The following is a 20,674-nucleotide window of genomic DNA, read 5'->3' on the forward strand; positions in this document are numbered from 1 at the left end:
CTTACCCTTTCCTCACACGTCTGCTTCACTTGGTCACCTGGTTCATGGAGAAGGCTTCCACAGGTGATAGTTGAACAGCAGAGTCTCTGCTGTGTTAAAAGGCACTGGTAGGGATGCAACCCATGTTTTGAACAAGGCGAGAGGAAAGGTTCTTCATGTATGGAATACCAACAGTGTAGAATCAGGAACTAATTCCAGAGAGAGGTACCTACATGTTTTAATCTCAGAAGAAAATGGTTTTTTAAAAGTAGGATTACTGAATGATTTCCCAAATGTCAATATTCGTACTCAGAGCTGTTGCTACTATCACCAGGGGGTCTCTGAACATGTGGTAGCTGATGAACCAGCCCCAGCCTCTAGTTTAGTACTCTCTTCCAGCCTATAACAGGATCGAATGTGTGTGTGGAAGGGTTATTCTGCATGTATGTACAAACTGTTGAGACTGATATTTAGTGTTGTTCTGAATAAATTGGCTTCTTTTGTTGGAACATATTTTCATTGTGCTTTTTTCAGATATTTTGCTAATCACAAGGCATTTTCCAGATGCTTGGATGAAGCCATTCTGACATGCTTAATTTATATATTGGGTTTAAATCCAAAAATCCAAAGTACTTGGAACTGGTGAGACTTTATTCTCAGTATGTCAGAGTCTGGAAACTAACTTTTCTTTAGTTTGTGATTGTTAATTTGCGTCATTTGGCATGGAATTGGACTTTTGAAAACCATTTTGCCTTTTGAATGTTGAACTATAGTACCAGCTGTTTTCCACACCACAAAAAATATGTGAAAATCATTGCTGCAAAGTAAGACTGTGTGAATAGTCTTTCCCAATTCATAATAAATTAACCTATAATCAGCCTAGCCAAGTAATGGTGATAAATATGAAAGTTTAATGTTGTGCCGTTTAGGGCATGAACCTAAAGCCAATACTTGAATATGTGCAAGACACCACAAAAATGCAGATATGTCAGTTTTCTTCAGTTCTTTTCCATTCAAGAGAGTAAATTTTCATGTCTATCATTATTGAATGATCATCATTCTGCTTTACATTGTTCAGACAGATTCTGGCATAGCAGGCAATTGGACTAGATGACGCTCGTGGTCCCTTCCAAATATACAATCCAATGATTTTATAGTTGTTCACAGCCTTTATTTAATATTCTGATTTCTCTTTATTGAAGCAAAACTTGTCTATTCTTTGTCAGTTGTTCCTTGAGTGGTGAATACCTGTGAATGAAGGAATAATGGTGATTATAACCTTAATTTGGTAGTTCATGTAGTCAGCAAATATGTAAAATACTCTTAGCCTCCCTCTGAAATACAACACTTACAGTTTGGCTGTAGAACTTTGCTAGAAAACCAAACCTTGCATGTTGGTTCAGAGATAGTGTTTTGTATTATGACGATTAATAATTTTGACATTGGTGGAGAATGGAATGCATTCTGCATCACATGTATGTTACGCTATTTAGAAATTTTCCCTGGGTTTACTCTTAAACTTCATTAACCAATATTGTCATGCCAGAATGTTACTATTTATATGAAAACGGTAAATTATAATTTTAACATAATCTTTAAAGCATTAACATGAACTTCTGTTTTACAGACATGTGCAAATTTTACAGCTGATTTTTCTAGCAATATTCCACTAGTTTTATGGCTACTTTATGGCTGATCCTTCATGGATCAATCACATGCTTCACCTATTTACCTATGTTCTTTGGCTGTTAGTGCTAATTTTGGAACAAAGCATTCAGAAGCATATTCAACTGCATTTAATTTACCTAACAAAGGTAGTACGAGTACCCATTCTGATTGTTTACATGGAAACAAGACTGTCCCCTCCTCTTAAATAGGCCACATTTCATTTTCAAAAGCTATTATCAAAATCCTATATCTTAAAGAATATATATTACCACAACAATTTATTTACAGATTATCAATGCTATTTGGATATCCATAAATGGGGTGTCCTTTGGGCTTAACCCAGAAACTGCAGCTGGTGCAGAAGACAACAGCTAGGTTGTTGATTGGAGAATCCTGTCAATGCTGTATAGCACCTCTGCTGAGGGAGCTGCACTGGCTGCCAGTATGCTACCAGGTGAAGTTCAAGGTTTTATTTTTAGTATGAAAAGCCTTTAGCAGTTTGGGACTGGGTTTCTTAAGGGACTAACTTGTTTCATATGTCTCTGCCTAGCAACTGTACTTCTCAGGTGGGGCACTGCTGAAAGTACCATATGCCCCAGAGGTGCACTTTTAGTATTGCATGTCTAGTCCTCTGGAATCGATTGCCAGCCAAAACTACCGTGGGCAGACAATCACTACCATGATATTAGGTACCTACTGTTTAAGAAGACCTTCTGATATTGTTAGCATCCATCTGTCTCGAGAGACAGTGGAGTGCACCTCCAGGGTTGAAGTCAAACTGCTGTGTTAGCAGCATCAAAGTGACCTCCCAGAGCACAAGCCTACTCAGTGTGTATGAAGATCCTGTTCAGATGACAAGACCCACCATTTCAGCCTCACTGATGTGGTCCAAGGAAAGCAGAACAATATGTTTGACACCTGCTTAGCTGCAGGAATTGCGGGAAGGAGGTGTACAAGGCACCACCAAACCGTCTTAGGGACTCTACTCTGGATTTGCGTAGGGTTTACTTCTTATCCTTCTCTTTTCCTAAATATATCCTGCAAGGCAGTGAAGTTTTAGAATCAAAGTTTTCTATCTCCTAGATGGTCTACCTTCCCAGGTTGACGAGCCCCATCTGCCCCTCTCTTCCCTCTACAGTGTGTGCAGAAACTGCCTTCTTGACAATTGGACTCACTATTGGTCTCATCTGCTCAATCTGCCAGAGCCTGTCTTCACATGCAGGTGAAGTCCCTAACTCACTGAGGGTTTGAAACCCATCAGCTACCTTCACCTGATTTAGCTGACCAGTCGAATCATTTTCCAGGGTGTGGCTGCTGTCACATGTTGACAGCTTCAATGAGCCACAGGTGAGAGATGAGTGCAGGGTGGGGAACAAAGGTAGACAAACTATCCCAGAAGAGGCTTGACATATCTCCCACCAGAGGTACTACCCCTCCCCTAACACCACATAACCCCTAGTAATTTATGCAATATTGATTGTGTACCTATAGAAATGGTTTTATATGTTTTTAGAATTTTAATCTTGTGTATGCTTAGATGGACTCTGACCATGAAGAGGTTTATAAATTTGTAAAATAATGATGATGCAGGCTCACAATCTAATAGACCTGATATGAAAGGGAAAAAGAATGAGAAGGGAAGAGGAAAGCAAACATTATGGCAACTTCTCTTTCACTGGCTGTTCTTGCTCCTGTCATGATGGTTTTCTTGGAAGCTAGGGGATGCAGCATTCCAGTGACATTTAATATCCTGGTTAGTGGCAGACACTTGGATATGCTTCGCTTTGATGTGATGAATGACTATGAGTTCTGGATCAATTTTAGCAGTAGCCAAATCCTATCTAAAGGTTATCAACAAATAGGTCAGTATAGCCAGGCTGCCCATGTCCATGAACAGGCACAGCAGATGAAGCAGCCAAAGCTGGTACAGGTGTTCCCAGCTGCTGAGGTCATTTGTGGTCACTCTGGTGACAATGATTGACCCAGAAGCAGCCCCAAACTATGCACTTGTTCCTTCAAAGGAAATGCAAACACATCCCAAACAGGCAACTTTCCCAGTTCTCTGATCTGGAAAGCACCCCCCCAAGGGTTCTATCCTGTTGGGATTCAATCACAAATTATTGGCCTTTATCCAGTCCACCACTACCTCCAAAAACTGATCCAGGACCTATAATACAGTACATGTTGTGTTGCTTATGAGTGCATGGCTAATGGCAATGCTGATAAGTGCACCTGTTCTGGTTTGGTTGCATTGTTGGTCATTTGTTAACTGAAGGTGAACTGAATGTGAAGTTCTTTACTGTGTGTGTTGTCATTTGGCATTGTCTTTATTATAGTGTATTGGTATAGCTCAGAGCTTCTGTTTTGTAGGAAAAGGTAAACAAATTTAGATCAGATATTTGGAAACAGTTTCACAGAGTTTGAATGGAAACACAATTAATTAGATGATGATATAAAGAACATAGAGTCTTCTCCTTTGGCAATCACTTGTAGCTGAGTAAGATTGTCTTCCATAAACACGGTTTAAGTGACTGTGGAGGCCAATTCTGAATCCACACCTCCTTCCACAGTGGGGACATTGGTTTCCAGGCGGGAGTTGATCATGGTGTGGATTTGCCAAGCGTGCCTTCCTCTTAGCACGTTTCTCCCTTGCGTCCTGAGTTTGAGTTGTCTTCAATGCCCATGACACCTTTGGTAAAGGCTGTTCTCCAACTGGAGCGCTCGCAGGCCAGTGTTTCCCAGTTGTCAGTGTTTGTACTACATTTTTTTTAGATTTGCCTTGAGACAGTCTTTAAACCTCTTTTGTTGACCACCAGGATTACGCTTTCCATTTTTAAATTCGGAATAGAGTAGTTGCTTTGGAAGACGATAATCAGGCATCCACACAATATGACATAGAGTACTAAAAACTGACTGTGTACTTGTACGTACAGAAATAGGCCTCGTTTATCATTTTGACTGCCTCATAATACATAAGAACAAACTTGCTGGATCAGGCCAAAGGCCCATCTAGTCCAGCACCCTGCTCTCTCAGTGGCCATTTCTATGCATATAGGAAGCCCAGAAGCAGGACACGAGCAGAACACTCTGCACTTGTGCTCACTTGCAACTGGCATTCAGAGGCATACTGCCTCGTAGTTGGCATCAGTTCTTTCAGGTCAGATAACTTGACTGTTCATCACAAAATACTGGATTGTCTCTGTGTTAGCTGCTAGGAATAAATAATCCATTTATATATCTCAAGGATGGAAACAGATTAAAACGTATCTGAGACTTCTGAAATAAGTGAGACTACTTCAGGCAGTTGGTTTTGGCACAGATCTTTTAGCCTGGCCTTGTTGGCATTCAGGACAATAATCCCTCATCAGCTGATCAACATACTGCTGTTATTTGGAAGACTTAGGCAACATGGCTTAAATTCAGATTTATATGGGGAAGTGTATATGATCTTTCCATTACTCCAGAGAGAATATGGAGGAAGAGGTTGTCCACTGATTTGGAAAGGGCTATTACTAGAAACCTGACTGGATTTGTGGAGCTCTGATCATAATGCAATATTACCATATCCCTGGTCTCAGATTTCAGCTCATTTAATTTTATTATGTCTTTCATTCTAATGACTTTTTCTTTTGAAAATGCAAAGCATCAGCAATGTGGCTAAGAAAATAATTCACTGCTGATTATACCAGGGTACGACTGACTGACAGCATTATATGTTGATTGTTTCTTGGACATTAGCAAGTTTTTAGTGGTACGCATTTAGTAATACATACGGTATCTGTTTTGCAAAATAGACAAAAGATGCTCATTTTGGCCAACAAGTCCATCTTATTAAAATGAACAGTCAGTTCACACAGGTGGTTTTCATTCCCTGAAGAATTTCAGTTTGAAGACTTGTAGTCCTACCCTTTGACTTCATTTGGGACCTTAGGTCATAGTTTATAAATTTTGAAATGTCCACCAGCTCTAATCCTCTGGTCTTTGGGAATCTAAGAGTGAAGACTTGGTAGAATTTCTTCTTATTGTACTATATAAAATACTCAATTTCATGACAATAAAAACACTTTAAATTACAGCCAGCATAGTACAGTGGTACCTCGGGTTACATACGCTTCAGGTTCCATACTCCGCTAACCCAGAAATAACGCTTCAGGTTAAGAACTTTGCTTCAGGATAAAAACAGAAATCTTGCTCTGGCAGCACGGTGGCAGCGGGAGGTCCCATTAGCTAAAGTGGTTCTTCAAGTTAAGAACAGTTTCAGGTTAAGAACAGACCTCCGGAACGAATTAAGTACGCAACCAGAGGTACCACTGTATGTTCTTGCCTGAAATTGTCTTAATTAAAATATTAAGGCTCATCCAGACCTCTTCTTGTCGTACCATTTTCTCGCTGGAAAACACAATCTTTACCGCTGAATCAGAGCAAACATCAGTTTTCCTCCGGATTGACATTTGCTCTGATTCAGCACTGAAGAGCTGGTTTTCTCCAGGGGAAGCAGAAAACTGCTTGGACCCATGCCTAGAAAGCACAGGACAAGTGGAAAACCTCTTAGACCTATGCTTTCTAGGTATGAGAGAAGCAGAAGTGTGGATGAACCCAGTGTGGGTTGTTTGGGTTGGAGTTGTGTGTCACAGGGTTAACTACTAATTGCATTGACTTTCAAACATCCTAATTTGTATAGTGCTGAGATCCCATTTCCCTGCATAGTTTCCTTGTGCCTCCTCTTATTTTTAATAAAACAGTTTTAAAGTGTTTTACTTCTGTATCTTTTATATGAAAGATTTTGTTTATATTGAATGTTGAAGTGCCCTGTGCTGAACTTATCATCTGGCCCTGAGAAGTTTTTTTTTTTTTCATATTCTTGAGCAATGCTGCATTCTCTACTAATTAGACACATCCGACTTTCTGGTGCCTTTTGAACTTACCAAAGGTTTGAAAAAACACATTTGGTTGTAAATGATTTTTTTTTAAACTGACAGTTTCCCCCCAGTATCCAGTATTCTTTTAAACTAGCTTACATTGTACTAGGGTTTTTCCAAACACTCCTAAAGCAAGTTACCAAAAATAGCTTTTTCAAAGAAGCATTTGTAGTACTGATCATGATTAGCTTTTCAAGGAGCAGGTGTCTGTCTCTTATCAATTGACAGACAATTCTTTCTTATGATGAAGATGCTTTTGGGGGGGGTAGGTGTTCTATGAAGTTCCTGACAGCCAGGCTTTGTCCTGACAGTGTTAATAATGATGTAAAAAATATTGCACAAATCTTTCAGAAACTTCCAAAACAGACCACATAAACAACTTCCTGTAGTGCATCTGCATCAGCACAACAGGATACCTTCATCTGCCCCAGATGTAGCAAAACATGTATCTCCCACATTGGCCTCTATAGCCGCAGCAGGCACGGTAGTTCTCCAATGGTTTGACTTCACCCCCGATGGTGCACTCTTCCATTGTCTCCCAAGACAGACGGATACCAACAATAACTCTGGACAGTCAGTTTCATTCCTATGGAGAGGGCAGATGAGAAGAGTTAGCATTCTGTTAAAAGAAAAATAGATTAAAAACAAATAAATAAGGCAATGTTGTTAAAATTGCAGTCTATCACTGTGGTTTTCCACTCTTGAAGTTCTGCATGATACTTACAAGAACTTTGGTTGTATGATATAGTATAGCAAGTAAAAGCCAAATTGTAAAATGTGTGGATGACTTTTTTTTAAAAGTAAAGAGCAAGCATGGGACCCCACACCTGCAGTGTGATGTATCACAATGCTTTATATGGAGGAAGGGTTTAGCATATATACCTAGCTTAGCACTGCAGGAATAAGTATGATTTGTTCCTACGTGTGGAGCTTTATATGTGTTGTATGTATGGTGAATGCAGTATGCAGATGCATGTTTGGTGACCACTTTTGCCATGACCACTGATAGCATGTTACCCTTGAAGGAGTGTAAAGGTAAAGGGACCCCTGACCATTAGGTCTAGTTGTGTCCGACTGTGGGGTTGCGGCACTCATCTTGTGTTACTGGCCGAGGGAGCCGGCGTACAGCTTCCGGGTCATATGGCCAGCATGACAAAGCCGCTTCTGGCGAACCGGAGCAGCACATGGAAATGCCGTTTACCGGAGCGGTACCTGTTTATCTACTTGCACTTTGACGTGCTTTCGAACTGCTAGGTGGGCAGGAGCAGGGACCGAACAACAGGCGCTCACCCCGTTAATTTTACCTTTGGGCAAAAAAAAAAAAAAAAAGGCTACTCAGTCCTGCTATAGCTACTGAAAGAATAAAAATGGGAAATATCTTTTTCAGTCAGTTAAAAGCCAGTATAGTAAATATTCCTTTTTATAACAGCAGGACCATGTATATTTATTTTCTGTGCAGTTTATATCATAAGTTTTAGCTGCATAATTGATTACAGTTTGTATAGTGGGGATTTATTCATTTTAGCTCATAGTTATATAATAAATGATGCTTTCTTTTACTGTTGTAATTCATTTTGCAAACCAGCTTGAATGCTATGAAACCAAACAGTTTCAAGTGCCAATACTATTCATTGCATTGTTGTGTATTTGTTTGCAGTGTCATTTTGTATTATAGTGTAATGATACTGCAGCTTTGCTTTTCTGCATCATACACAATCCATAATTTCACACGAGTTAGCAGGCATATATGAATGTGCACATATATACCGGTAAGTGTGTATGTGTGTATCTGTATGTATATACCCAGTGCTTGTGACTTATTACTTTAGACAAACTAAACAATTTGTACCCCAAACATTAAACACAGAGTTAAAAATAAACGCAGCTTAAATATATTGTTATCCATGCCTCACAGGGAAAGAGGCACAGTTTATCGCACTTCTCATTAATTTGGAATGTAAGTTGCACTAACAATTTGCTCGTGGAATTTAAAGGGCAAGCAGGAGATGGCATGTGACCTTTAATAGTCAAGATTTATATAAGAAGGGAGTTAAGGAAGACTGAGGTTCAGGAACTAGAAAACTTTGCCAGGATTTTAATGTTCTGTGTGTATTAATTAAACCAAAATGGTTGTTTACAAGATTTTAGTTGAAGGTTGAGTGTATGGGGACATAAGATTCTTCTTTGAATAGAGTTGGAAGGAACCCTAAGGGTCTTCAAGTCCAACCCCCTGTTTTCTGTAGATGGTATGCTCCCAGACTTTCTCATAAAATATGTGAATGCTACAGTATTGTGTATGGCCAGAGTTAGTTTCAGGGAGCAGTTCAGATATTTCAGAATACTGTAGTAGATATAAAGAGAACTCAATCTGAATACTGAAAGCCATGTTGGTCCACAAGGAAGATTCTAAAATCAACATTAGGGCATTTTAATATATTCTTCATCTGATGAGTACATATGTTCCTTCCATATGCATTGTACAAGTTAATATCAAATTAATTTTCTTAGGCTTTTGGAAAACATGTCTTTCTTATAGATTGTGTGTCACAAATGCATAATAGGCCCTTATTTAGTGTTCCATTTTGTTTGGCATCCATCATTAAGAGCTGATTACAAATGCAGAAGGAGGGGAGACCTGTTGTGCTTTGCTTTTATAAAATGTATATTTGCATTTGGGCAGAAGTTTGCTAGACATTAAATTCCAGGTGGGAATTAAATTCCAGCCGGGACCACATAACACCGGTCCTGAAAGATCTACATTGGCTCCCAGTACGTTTCCGAGCACAATTCAAGGTGTTGGTGCTGACCTTTAAAGCCCTAAACGGCCTCGGTCCTGTATACCTGAAGGAGCGTCTCCACCCCCATCGTTCAGCCCGGACACTGAGATCCATCACCGAGGGCCTTCTGGTGGTTCCCTCACTGCGAGAAGCAAAGCTACAGGGAACCAGGCAGAGGGCCTTCTCTGTAGTGGTGCCGATCCTGTGGAATGCCCTCCCATCAGAGGTCAAAGAGATAAACAACTACCTGACATTTAGAAAATACCTGAAGGCAGTCCTGTTTATGGAAGTTTTTAATCTGTGATATTTTAATGTATTTTAATATTTGTTGGAAGCCGCCCAGGGTGGCTGGGGTACACCTTATTTTCCCACGTGTGTGCCACAAATGCACAAATGTCACCTTGGCAGATAACTTTGCAAAATGTTACAGTTGCAGATGGGTACAAAATTTATATACAGCTTGGTTGTAAAACTTCCCCCCACCGGGTTTTCAACAATGTATAATAAAACATTAAAAATTATGGGGGGGGGGATAACAGTTAGAAACAGGTATTAAAATATTAAAAAGATGAGCAAAATCAATGGTAACTAAACAAAGGATTAAAACCCATTGCATCTGTGTGTCTTGATAGGCTAGCCTAAACAAAAATGTTACATCCTGATATGAATAGGCAGGGAGTTCCAAAGTGTAGGTGCTGCTGTAGGAGATCCATTTAAAACAGAACTGTAGATCTAATAACATGGTAGGATCTGAAAGATTGCTTTTGATTAAAGCTGATTTTGGATTTTCCAGGTTATACATTCCAAAATTTTAAGACTTCATTAATACTACATTATAATCTGGAAGTGAAAAAAAGTTTGAAATTTGATTTGACAAGGAGTTGCTCTTTGGAACGTTGCCTCCCAATATTTATGGAATATGAACTGCCATTAGTCTATTGAACTTGAAACCAGTCTTGCTTGCTACAATTTTTTTTCCCATATGCTCCTAATAAAACATTTTCTGCTAACACCTTATTTGTTGCATGTTTAAGAATGTAAAATGATGTGTGTGTGTTCGCATTTACAGTGTGATAGAAATCCTGTAATCAGAGATATCCAAAACAAGAGACTAGCTGACAATTGAACGAGTCAGTTGAAGATTGTTAAAGTCAATGACCCAGTGAATTTATGGGAGCTAGGAATTTTATTGCAGTTTAATGTTGTGCGTTGACTTTATGGGTCTAAGGAACAAAGAATTATCAGGGATCATCACTAATTTATATCAAAAATATTAGAAGAATTTGGTGTGTACATTTCCCTTGAGACTTTAATTTTAAAGTAAAATGTGCTGCATTTTTGGAGGGAAATGTGGATATTAGGTCTGATATCCTGATTTTATTTTTGATTACTTCATTCTTGGGAGGCTACATTGAAATAGGAGGGAGTCTCTCTGTTGTACAGCAATATTAGTGCAGTCTTGCAAGCAGTTACAGTATTTTGAGTCTTCACTCATTCTCTGCTAAGCTTCTGCCAGCTTCTGCTACCACTTCCAGTCACCTCCCCAATATTCTGGGATGGCAACATCTCAGGTGCCTGTCCTTTTCAAAGCCAGAAGAGTCAGCCAAAATGAGCTTGTGCTACACATTCCAGTCGGGAGACAGCAGGCATTGATACAGCAGCCACATAAAGTCATGTTCTCTCTCCCTCTACCTCCTCCCCCCCTCTCCCTCCTCCTGACCTTAAAAGACCACAACACCTTCATATAAGGAGAATAAAAAAGAGTACAGAACTACTGATGCATTTTGCTGATGTTTCACCAACTGAAGAAACCAGCAGCTCATGGCTCCAGTGGAAGGTGATTTCTCTGAATTCCTTCCTTCTCTGGCAGCCCTACCCCCATGCTGTTCCAAACGGTTCCCAATGCTCTGGGGCAGATTGTGTGGAAGGGATTCAGAGGGGAGGGTGACTCAGCACAGACTATCCACCCATTCTACTCACAGAAGCTTGATATAAGTTCAGGGACACAATTGGATACAGTCCTATGTAATCAATATTTGGGGCGACTTAACAGGTGTATTCCTACATAACTTTGTATATTATATTTTTGTAATGTTGCAATTTTGTAATTGATCCCTCAGATCACTCCGTCTTTAAACCTTGATGATACAACCAGTTGTATTCTGGATATCTGTTCTATTTCTTTCAATCTGATCTCTAACAAGGAATATAAAATTAGAATAGTATTCTGGTACTATATATCTACCTAGATTTTATGCAAGTATGATTGAATGTTTCCATATTACACAATATGTTTACATAATGTCGGCAACTTGATTATACAACTTAAAACTAATGGCAACTTAAAATTAATGTGGTCTATTGCAGATACTGAATAGAAGTGTATTGTATGTAAAAAGCACTTTGAAGCTTACTTCCTTAAGAGATGCTGTTTGGGGCAAAACTTCCTAACCTTACATTAACACTTATAGTGCACTGAACTGGCTGTTACTGACCAGGAAAGGGATCTTGGGGTTGTAGTGGACAGCTTGTTTAAAATATGTGCAGCAGCTATGAAAGAGCTGGATTGCAGGAGATAATTAGGAAATGGATTGAAAACAAAATTGCCAGTCTTACATTGCCTCGATACAAATCTATAGTGCAACCGCATTCGGAATACTATATTAAGTTCTCATTAGGTAAAAAGGTAAAGGGACCCCTGACCATTAGGTCCAGTCGTGTCTGACTCTGGGGTTGTGGCGCTCATCTCGCGTTACTGGCCAAGGGAGCCGGCATACAGCTTCCAGGTCATGTGGCCAGCATGACTAAGCCGCTTCTGGTGAACCAGAGCAGCGCACGGAAATGCCGTTTACCTTCCCGCCGGATTGGTACCTATTTATCTAATTGCACTTTGACGTGCTTTCAAACTGCTAGGTTGGCAGGAGCAGGGAAGCAAGTAAGGGGGGACGTGAAAGAGGTGTATAAAATGGATGCATAGTGTGGAGAAAGTGGATTAAGAAGATCTTCTCCTCTCAGAATACCATCCAATGAAGGTGAATGTTGGGAGATTAAGGAGAGACATAATGTATACCGGTAGTTAAACTATGGCATTCACTGCCATGGTTCACTGTAATAATGGCTGCCAACTTAGATGGCTTTGAAAGGAAATGGACAAATTCATGAAGGATAAGGTTGCCAATGGTGGCTGTACTACTTCCAGTGTCAGGGATAGTATGCCTCTGAATCCCAGTTTCTGGGTATCATGAGGGAGAGACTGCTGTTGCATTCATGTGATGTTTGTGGGCTTCCCATAGGCATCTGATTGGCTACTGTGGGAACAGAATGCTGAACTAGGTTAATCTGATTCTCATGGGCACTTATTATGTTGCTTAAAATGCTGCACTGAAACAAAACTGCCCGTCCTCCTGAAAAAACATACACACAAGCTAATTGTATATTTAACTGACCTCTAAGATAGATGCAGCTTTCTTTTCTTGCTTACTCTGTGGTGCTTCAAGAACAGTTAGATCATGTACAAGTACTGGGTTCCATTTCATTATATTACCATAAATTAAAATGTGTGTAATATGCTGCAATGAAACAGTATTTTACAGTACAGTAAAACTGGAGTTTACTTTACATTGGTTCTTGAGTATGTACCTTCCATTCAACATCAGATCTGCAGAGACTGAACGGAAGCTATTTGGGAGTTTTCTCAGGGACAAGTTAAGTAACAATACCTTGAATAGAGGCAAGTCATAAATGTACAGGGGAGATGGAAATGCTAAATAGATTGTGTACTGTGCTGTCACATATTCCTGTAGGGATGACACATTCATGTGCTCCCCCTTGTGTTTTTATGCAACTGTACATTTTCCTATCTGGTTTAATCTCCATGGTGGTTAATGTGCTGGAAGTACCACGATGGGTGCATAGTAAAATTAAGAATTTTTAGGATTGCATTGTGGCATCATTATGCCTATGTCTAAGAGTATACATTGAGTATTCATTGGGTCTTAATGTCACTGCTATGTGTAAAAATACAGATCATAGTTTCTGAAAACAAGATTGGGTACCGTGTATGTGTTGCTGGAATTTAAATTCTGCAGTCTTCAGCAGTCACTTGAATACAGTTTCTAGAACTTAAAGGTTCTTGCCACAGTTTAAGCAGATGCTAGTATGCATTAGATTGTGACTTCTTTCATATGTGTAAGCTTTTGACTGGAAAAGCAAAACATCACTATTCACGATCTCATTCTCTCCCCTTCTCCCTTTCCTTTCACTTTAGGATCAGGAGATGGTCTGGGAAAAATAATCCAGAGATTTCCCTTAAAGGATTTGGATGACACTCCTTTTCCACAGGGAATAGAGTTGGTAAGTTGGTCTGTGACATGCATTTGTAGATGCTTAATAATCTTTCATGTATATCTAGATTAATTGAGTTTCAACATCATATTCAGAGAGGATGTCAGTGTGAAAAAGGTGTCTGCGTGCTTTTAGTGAATTCTTGAGATAAATCAGCTTTTCCTATCTCCATACTGTCATCCTGGACCCAGGTGACATTAGGATCACCTCAGTTACACCACCAGTTACATAAGAATCAGTCATTGGATCTCTGACTTTAGGAATGAAAAGTTGGAGAGGATCCACTGCTGTTCTTTTGTGACAAAATATACAATCTGACATCCGTGGAGCACCTAGGCATGCATAAGATATGCACATGCAGCAGCATCTTTCTGGATATTAATCATAAGCAAAATTACATCTATTAATAGTCAAGTTTTTTTTAAATCATCCTAAAATGCAACTAGCATTTGTAACTTTAGGTGCTTTTTTTGTTTTTCTCCTCTACTAGCAGCAATTTTTGAGACCAGCATCTTGACCTCTTGTTAATAATAATAATAATAATAATAATAATAATAATATTTATACCCTGCCCATCTGGCTGGGTTTTCCCAGCCACTCTGGGGGGCTTCCAGCAAAATATTAAAATACAATAAAGGTAAAGGACCCCTGACAGTTAAGTTCAGTCGCGGACGATTCTGGGGTTGTGGCGCTCATCTCGCTTTACTGGCTGAGGGAGCTGGTGTTTGTCCGCAGACAGTTTTTTCGGGTCATGTGGCTAGCATGACTAAGCCACTTCTGGTGAAACCAGAGCAGCGCATGGAAACTCCGTTTACCTTCCCGTCGGAGTGGTACCTATTTATCTATTTTTACTTTTTGGCGTGCTTTCGAACTGCTAGGTTGGCAGGAGCTGGGACCAAGCAACGGGAGCTCACCCCATCGTGGGAATTAGAACCTCCGACCTTTTGATTGGCAAGCCCAAGGCTCAGTGGTTTAGACCACAGCGCCACCCGCATCCCCTAATTAAAATACAATAATTCATCACATATTAAAAGCTTCCTTAAACAGGGCTGCCTTCAGACTATAAGAGAATATACTTGCAAATGTGTGCATTGCAATAATAACTGAGATCCTTCATTTCTAACAAGCATGTTGATGACATTATGACATCATCATATATAACCTGCATTTTGGTTTCTAGGAAGTGTTGTGGATCTTGTTACACCCTAGCATTTCCTAGTTTCATGAATGAAGTAATTCAAATTGATATCTGCCACCATTTTTCAAGTCCCACCAGAGAACAATGTGTAAATATCAAAGTTTTACTTTGCTTTAATTCCAATTAAAAAAAAAGCTCCTATGGCAGATTATTTTCTATGATTCAACTTTCATTGCTGAAGTCAGTAGCCAGTTGTCCATAAACTGTGTTTTGAAATTAGTAAAATGACTGTAGGTGGTTCTATAGCATAGATTTATAACGTACTGGACTGTTTCTTCATTTTTAATGTTGTAGTAAATACTCTGAGAACATATTTTCTGTGACTTGTAAAAATCACATTGTTAGGAAAATATTTTTAGTGATGTGATCCAAGAATTTTGCCTAATATAACCAAAGCTATTTTGTGAGAACAGAATACTGTAAAAACAATAAATTCTGAAATCACAGAATATATACAATAAAATGATCCCCAGTAAATTTAGATTTTCATAGCTGTCAAACAACAGAGAACTTTCCAAGAAGATTTCCACATTTCTTGGGCCTTTTGAAAATAAGGATTCAGGAATTACTTGGTCGTGAGGATGTTTCAGAATATATATCTAACATGGCATCTTGACTTAAATGTATTTAAAGGTATTAAGGAATTTAAAATGTTTAGATGAATATTCAGGGACTTCAATAAGATTGATGGACTACATTTTCCTGTCTCTCAGTCAGTCCCTGATTACAGCTGGGATCTAATTACTTGGTACATTTGCATCATGTTTTTCCGAACAAAAGGGAGTGTACATGAGGTTTTCAGGTGTTTTCCATCCAGACACTGACCAGCCCCAAGGTGCCTCAGTTGCCGCTAGTAATTCCACCATGTGACCTCAGACTTGTGCCTTTGAGACTTACTTTTATTTCCCTTCATGGAGACCCCATCTTTGTGTTTGGGAGGATGAGAAAAGATGTGTTCCTTCATTGCATCCACTCCTTCCCTCCTCATGTAAGGAAATTATTGCCCTGTTGAGTTGCAAAAAGCTTCTCATTCTCCCACAATATTGCACAATATTTTCATCCTAGTTCTGTACTCCTCTGATAAGGTCCTCCAGCATTTCTCAGATTCTTCTTTCTTTATTCCATCTGCTTGTTGTGCTGTGCTTCCTTCTCTCGTCGATGCAGTTCAGTTACAATTTTTATTACTCATTATTTTTTTGGGCAGCCTTGAGTGGTGTTGATGCCCCCTATATTATTGGGTTGACTTTGGCTAACATTTGCTCTCTTTGTGTTTTATCATTCTATGGTTGTCTGGCAGTAGAAACCATAAAGAGGGAGATCTGTACGCCTTTCATTTATTTTTCAATATGAATTCCTTCCAATTTCCCCTTCCTCCTCTTGCAATTGCAGGAGTTTGCCCAAATCTCTTTGGGTGGTCCCATGTCAGCATAACCGTAGCCTTATAGCCTTTTCTTATGAACTGTCTAAATCCTTTGGAAGCCCTGCAGGGTTGTGAAGCAGGGGTGGGAATGCACAAACCTGAGGAACTCTGCCTATCTCTACCCTTGGAATAGTAAGCAGGAATGAAGAAGTGTTGCCTGTACAGACCCTAACATCCTGTAAAAAAAAAATACCTATCTGCTTGCCACTATTTTGAAAATCTCAGCAAGGAATTCTGGATTCTTTCTCTGATCTTCATGCCACTACTTGAATTGGAATGAAAGTGAAGTTGGGAAAACCAGGTGGATGCATTATACAGTGGTACCTCTAGTTTTGGACACAATCCGTTCCGGGGTGCCGTTCGCACCCCAAAAAGTCCGCAACTAGAGTGACGCTTCTGCGCAAGCACGGCATGTGATAGAGCGCTTCTGCACATGTGCGAAGCACGCAGAACACTTATGCGCGTTCGCGTGTGGCAAAACCCAGAAGTATACACTTCCAGGCTTACAGCGTTCACAACCTGAAAATCCGCAACATGAAGCGAACACTACTAGAGGTATGACTGTATCAGGGTTTTCCAAACTTGGGTCTCCAGCTGTTTTTGGACTACCTCTCCCACCATCCCTAGCTAGCAGGACCAGTGGTCAAGGATTATGGGAATTGTAGTCCAAAACAGCTGGAGGACCAAGTTTGAGAAACCTTGCATTAGATCATGTTCTGAAGTGTGTGTAAATATTGAAGGCAGTGTGATGTTAGCATGCTTTGAGGTAGAATTATAGATTGAAGTTATTTTATACTCTGTGAAATTAGCTAGGCATCTTGTGAAATGCCTGTTTGCAAGACGTTATAATTGAAATGGTCAAATGTAGCAAAGCTTGTTTTAACTTTCTTTCATCCAAGATATTGTAAAAAGCTAACTCCTAGATTTTGAGATTACTGTACAAAGTTGTTGTTGTTGTTGTTGTTGTTGTTGTTGTTCTTCTTCTTCTTCTTCTTCTTCTTCTTCTTCTTCTTCTTCTTCTTCTTCTTCTTCTTTTCTTACGACACAGATAATATATACTAGCACACATCTGACTGGAATGCAAAATCAATTCCTTTCTATCCAACTTCACAAATAATTCTAAATAACTTCATCCATTAGTTGGTTTTAACATTAGCTGCAAGAGAAGTGCTCCAAGCACTGCTTTGAAATTCATTTAATTTCAAAGTTCTGAGCTAATCTCAATCATTATTTTTCCTGCGTGTTAACTAGATATTTTCCCTCCATCTTTACAAGGCTTAAATAAATCCATATATTATCAGCTACCAAAGCTTTTGAAAACAATCTGTTAGTTGCAGTATGTGTGCACATAGAATCTCATTCAATATAGATTCAAAGGTGCCATTTTTAAATCATTGGAGGACAAAATTATGATGAAAGGTCATGATCAGCTTTGTTTCAAAAAGAGACTTCACAAAATATTTTGCTATTATCTCTTCTAAATAATATTTAATGGACACAACCTCTAGGTGTGTATAAATTGAGAAAGCATTCTGTAAGACTGTACACCTCTAGGTCAAACCTTTCATCGGTTTTTGGGACAAACTTAAGCAGAATTGGCTTCACGTACAGATCTTAATTTTCTGGATGAAAGCAAAATCTTTCTGAACAAAATGTTCTTTTTTTCTGTTTTCAAATAAGCTGTTAAGCCAAGCTATTTAAGGTTCAAACTTCCAAAGTAAACTCAACTATTTAAAGGTCATATTAGGGACAGCATTTATAATGTTTTAAAAAACCAGTTGAATATTTGTCATGAACATGCAAAATAGAAAATGGATAATTAATTGAAATCCAAGATTTAATGAACATTCAGGAATTAAGAAGGGTGGGGACACTTTCAAACAAAGGTGATGCTTCCTCACCCCTCAAAAATTCAGATGATCTTAAACCATTAGATCTCATCATTCATGTACCAGCAAAATTGGAGTTGGTGATTACTTCCCCTATTTCTGTTCCACATGTTCAGCTTGGAGACCTTCTGAATGCCTCCTGTTTAGGTACCAATAGTCCTGCCTCCTCTTCTCCCTTGGCACATCCATAAATGCTGCCATGTAATATTCTAGTTCTTGCTTCAGCTTGGTAACTGTGGTACCCTTCTGCCATTAACCTTTCAAGCTGATGTCTTTTATCCATTTTTTATGGCCCTGAAATCAATTTTGAACCTAATTCTAGCACTCGTTTCTGCTCGTCCTCCCATGTTTCATAAGCACTTACTTGTTCCTCTGAGAAGAGGATACAATAATAGTTTGGATCTCTTGATACAGAATCAATACACTGATGGCACCCAATTCAAGGTTGTGTTGTACAGTGGTACCTTGGGTTACAAACACCTTGGGTTACAAACACCTCAGGTTACAACTCCGCTAACCTGGAAGTAGTACCTCAGGTTACAAACTTTGTCCCAGGATGAGAATGAAAATTGTGTGGTGGCGGTGTGGCGGCAGCGGGAGGCCCCATTAGTGAAAGTGCACCTCAGGTTAAGAACGGTTTCGGGTTAAGAACAGACCTCCGGAACGAATTAAGTTCGTAACCTGAGGTACCACTGTACATTCCCTTGTGATGGCTTTCCTTATACACAAGGGTACATTATGTATAAACACATAGTTTTTCAGAACGTTGGAGGCTTTATTGTAGATCCAGCAGTGCGCATCCACACTGTGTAGATTTTTTGCCCTACTGTGGTCCTTGGTCAGGATGGTATTTCTCTGTAACAATTCAGACCTTGCATAAGGTAAGCCAAGACTAGTTTCCAGCAGCATAACAAATGTTGCTGCAATGTGTTTTGTTTTATAAATTTATTGGCTGCATTCTCTACTTATAAAGCAAAGTACACAATGGGAGTATGTCTGCCAGGGGTGGAGAAGCTGTGGCCCTCCATAAGTTGCTGAACTACAACTCCCATCATCCCTAATAAGTGTGCCAACTGACTGGGCTAATGAGTTGAATTTTAGCAGCATCTGAAGGGCTACAAATTCCCCATCCCTAGTGTATATTTTAGTGTAAGTAGTTTTGGGACTGCTTTAGATTTTTGTAAAGATGAGAAAGCAATGACAAACCTAGACAGCATCTTAAAAAGCAGAGACATCACCTTGCCGACAAAGATCCGTATAGTTAAAGCTATGGTTTTCCCAGTAGTAATGTACGGAAGTGAGAGCTGGACCATAAAGAAGAATGATCGCCAAAGAATTGATGCTTTTGAATTATGATGCTGGAGGAGACTCTTGAGAGTCCCATGGACTGCAAAAAGATCAAACTTATCCATCCTTAAAGAAATCAGCCCTGAGTGCTCACTGGAAGGGTAGATCCTGAAGTTGAGGCTACAGTACTTTGGCCACCTCATGAGAAGAGAAGACTCCCTGGAAAAGACCCTGATGTTGGGAAAGGTGGAGGGCACAAGGAGAAGGGGACGACAGAGGATGAGATGGTTGGACAGTGTTCTCGAAGCGACTGGCATGAGTTTGGCCAAACTACAGGAGGCAGTGGAGGATAGGGGTGCCTGGCGTGCTCTGGTCCATGGGGTCACGAAGAGTCGGACACGACTGAACGACTGAACAACAACAAGGATGAGAAACAGTGAGACCACCTACCTTCTGTTATATCTGCATATGTTGTTCCTTAAAAGTGTCCCTGAAAGTTTAAGGTGACCCCTTCCTCTCAGAAATTATAAAAGATCCTACACTCCACCTAAAAAGCAAAAGTTGACTATACCAGAAGCTGCTTGCAGTTTGATCTTGACTAGTGTACTGTGGATTTTAATTACAAATGACGTGTACAAGGTCATTGTATCTCTTAACTCTGATTTGAGAATATGATGCTGTGGTGGTGCTTATTCTGCTGCATGTTCTTAATTTTGTACTGGATATTGGTAAGCATGCTGATTCTGAATTGTATGGCTGAAATGATAGAAGGTAAGTGTTGAGGATTGGGTGAAGTGGTAGGAGGCACCAACTGAGGAACCCCCAAGGAAAGAAGACTCAGAGCCAGAGGATTGGTGGTGGGATGATGATGAGTGGTCAGAAGGAGAAGAGGGATCACATGGGGAGGAGGTGTTAGAAGCTGAAGAGGTAACAAGGTTTAGAGAACATGAAGAGTCTGTGGCAGAGAACAGTCCAGAACCAGAGGCAGGAGGCTGGAGAGGAAAGGAGCCAAGAGGCAGAGATGAGGCAGGCTGCTGAAAAAGCCAGGGAGTATCCCCCTCCTGCTGCAACCAGATCCCCTTCCCCTGGTCTCCATGAATCAGAAGAGGCATGAAGAGGGTGGAGCAAAGACAGGCAAGACAACAGAGTCTGATTACTTGGGAAGGAAACTTAGGGAACTGTGGGAAGGCTAG

The 20,674-nt window shown here is 39.8% G+C and overlaps 1 protein-coding gene across 4 annotated transcripts in view; it reads left to right on the top strand.

Moving 5' to 3' along the window:
- The window catches only part of SBF2 (SET binding factor 2), a 214,641-nt gene that overhangs the window by 36,016 nt on the left and 157,951 nt on the right, over window positions 1-20,674 (top strand). For all 4 annotated transcript variants that reach the window (XM_033152645.1, XM_033152665.1, XM_033152673.1 and 1 more), the window contains exon 2: window positions 13,611-13,696. In XM_033152645.1, the coding sequence (XP_033008536.1) occupies window positions 13,611-13,696 (86 nt within the window). The remainder of the gene's footprint in view (window positions 1-13,610; window positions 13,697-20,674) is intronic.

This window comes from Lacerta agilis, chromosome 1, assembly GCF_009819535.1.
Source record: "Lacerta agilis isolate rLacAgi1 chromosome 1, rLacAgi1.pri, whole genome shotgun sequence".
Taxonomy (NCBI): Eukaryota; Metazoa; Chordata; class Lepidosauria; order Squamata; family Lacertidae; genus Lacerta; species Lacerta agilis.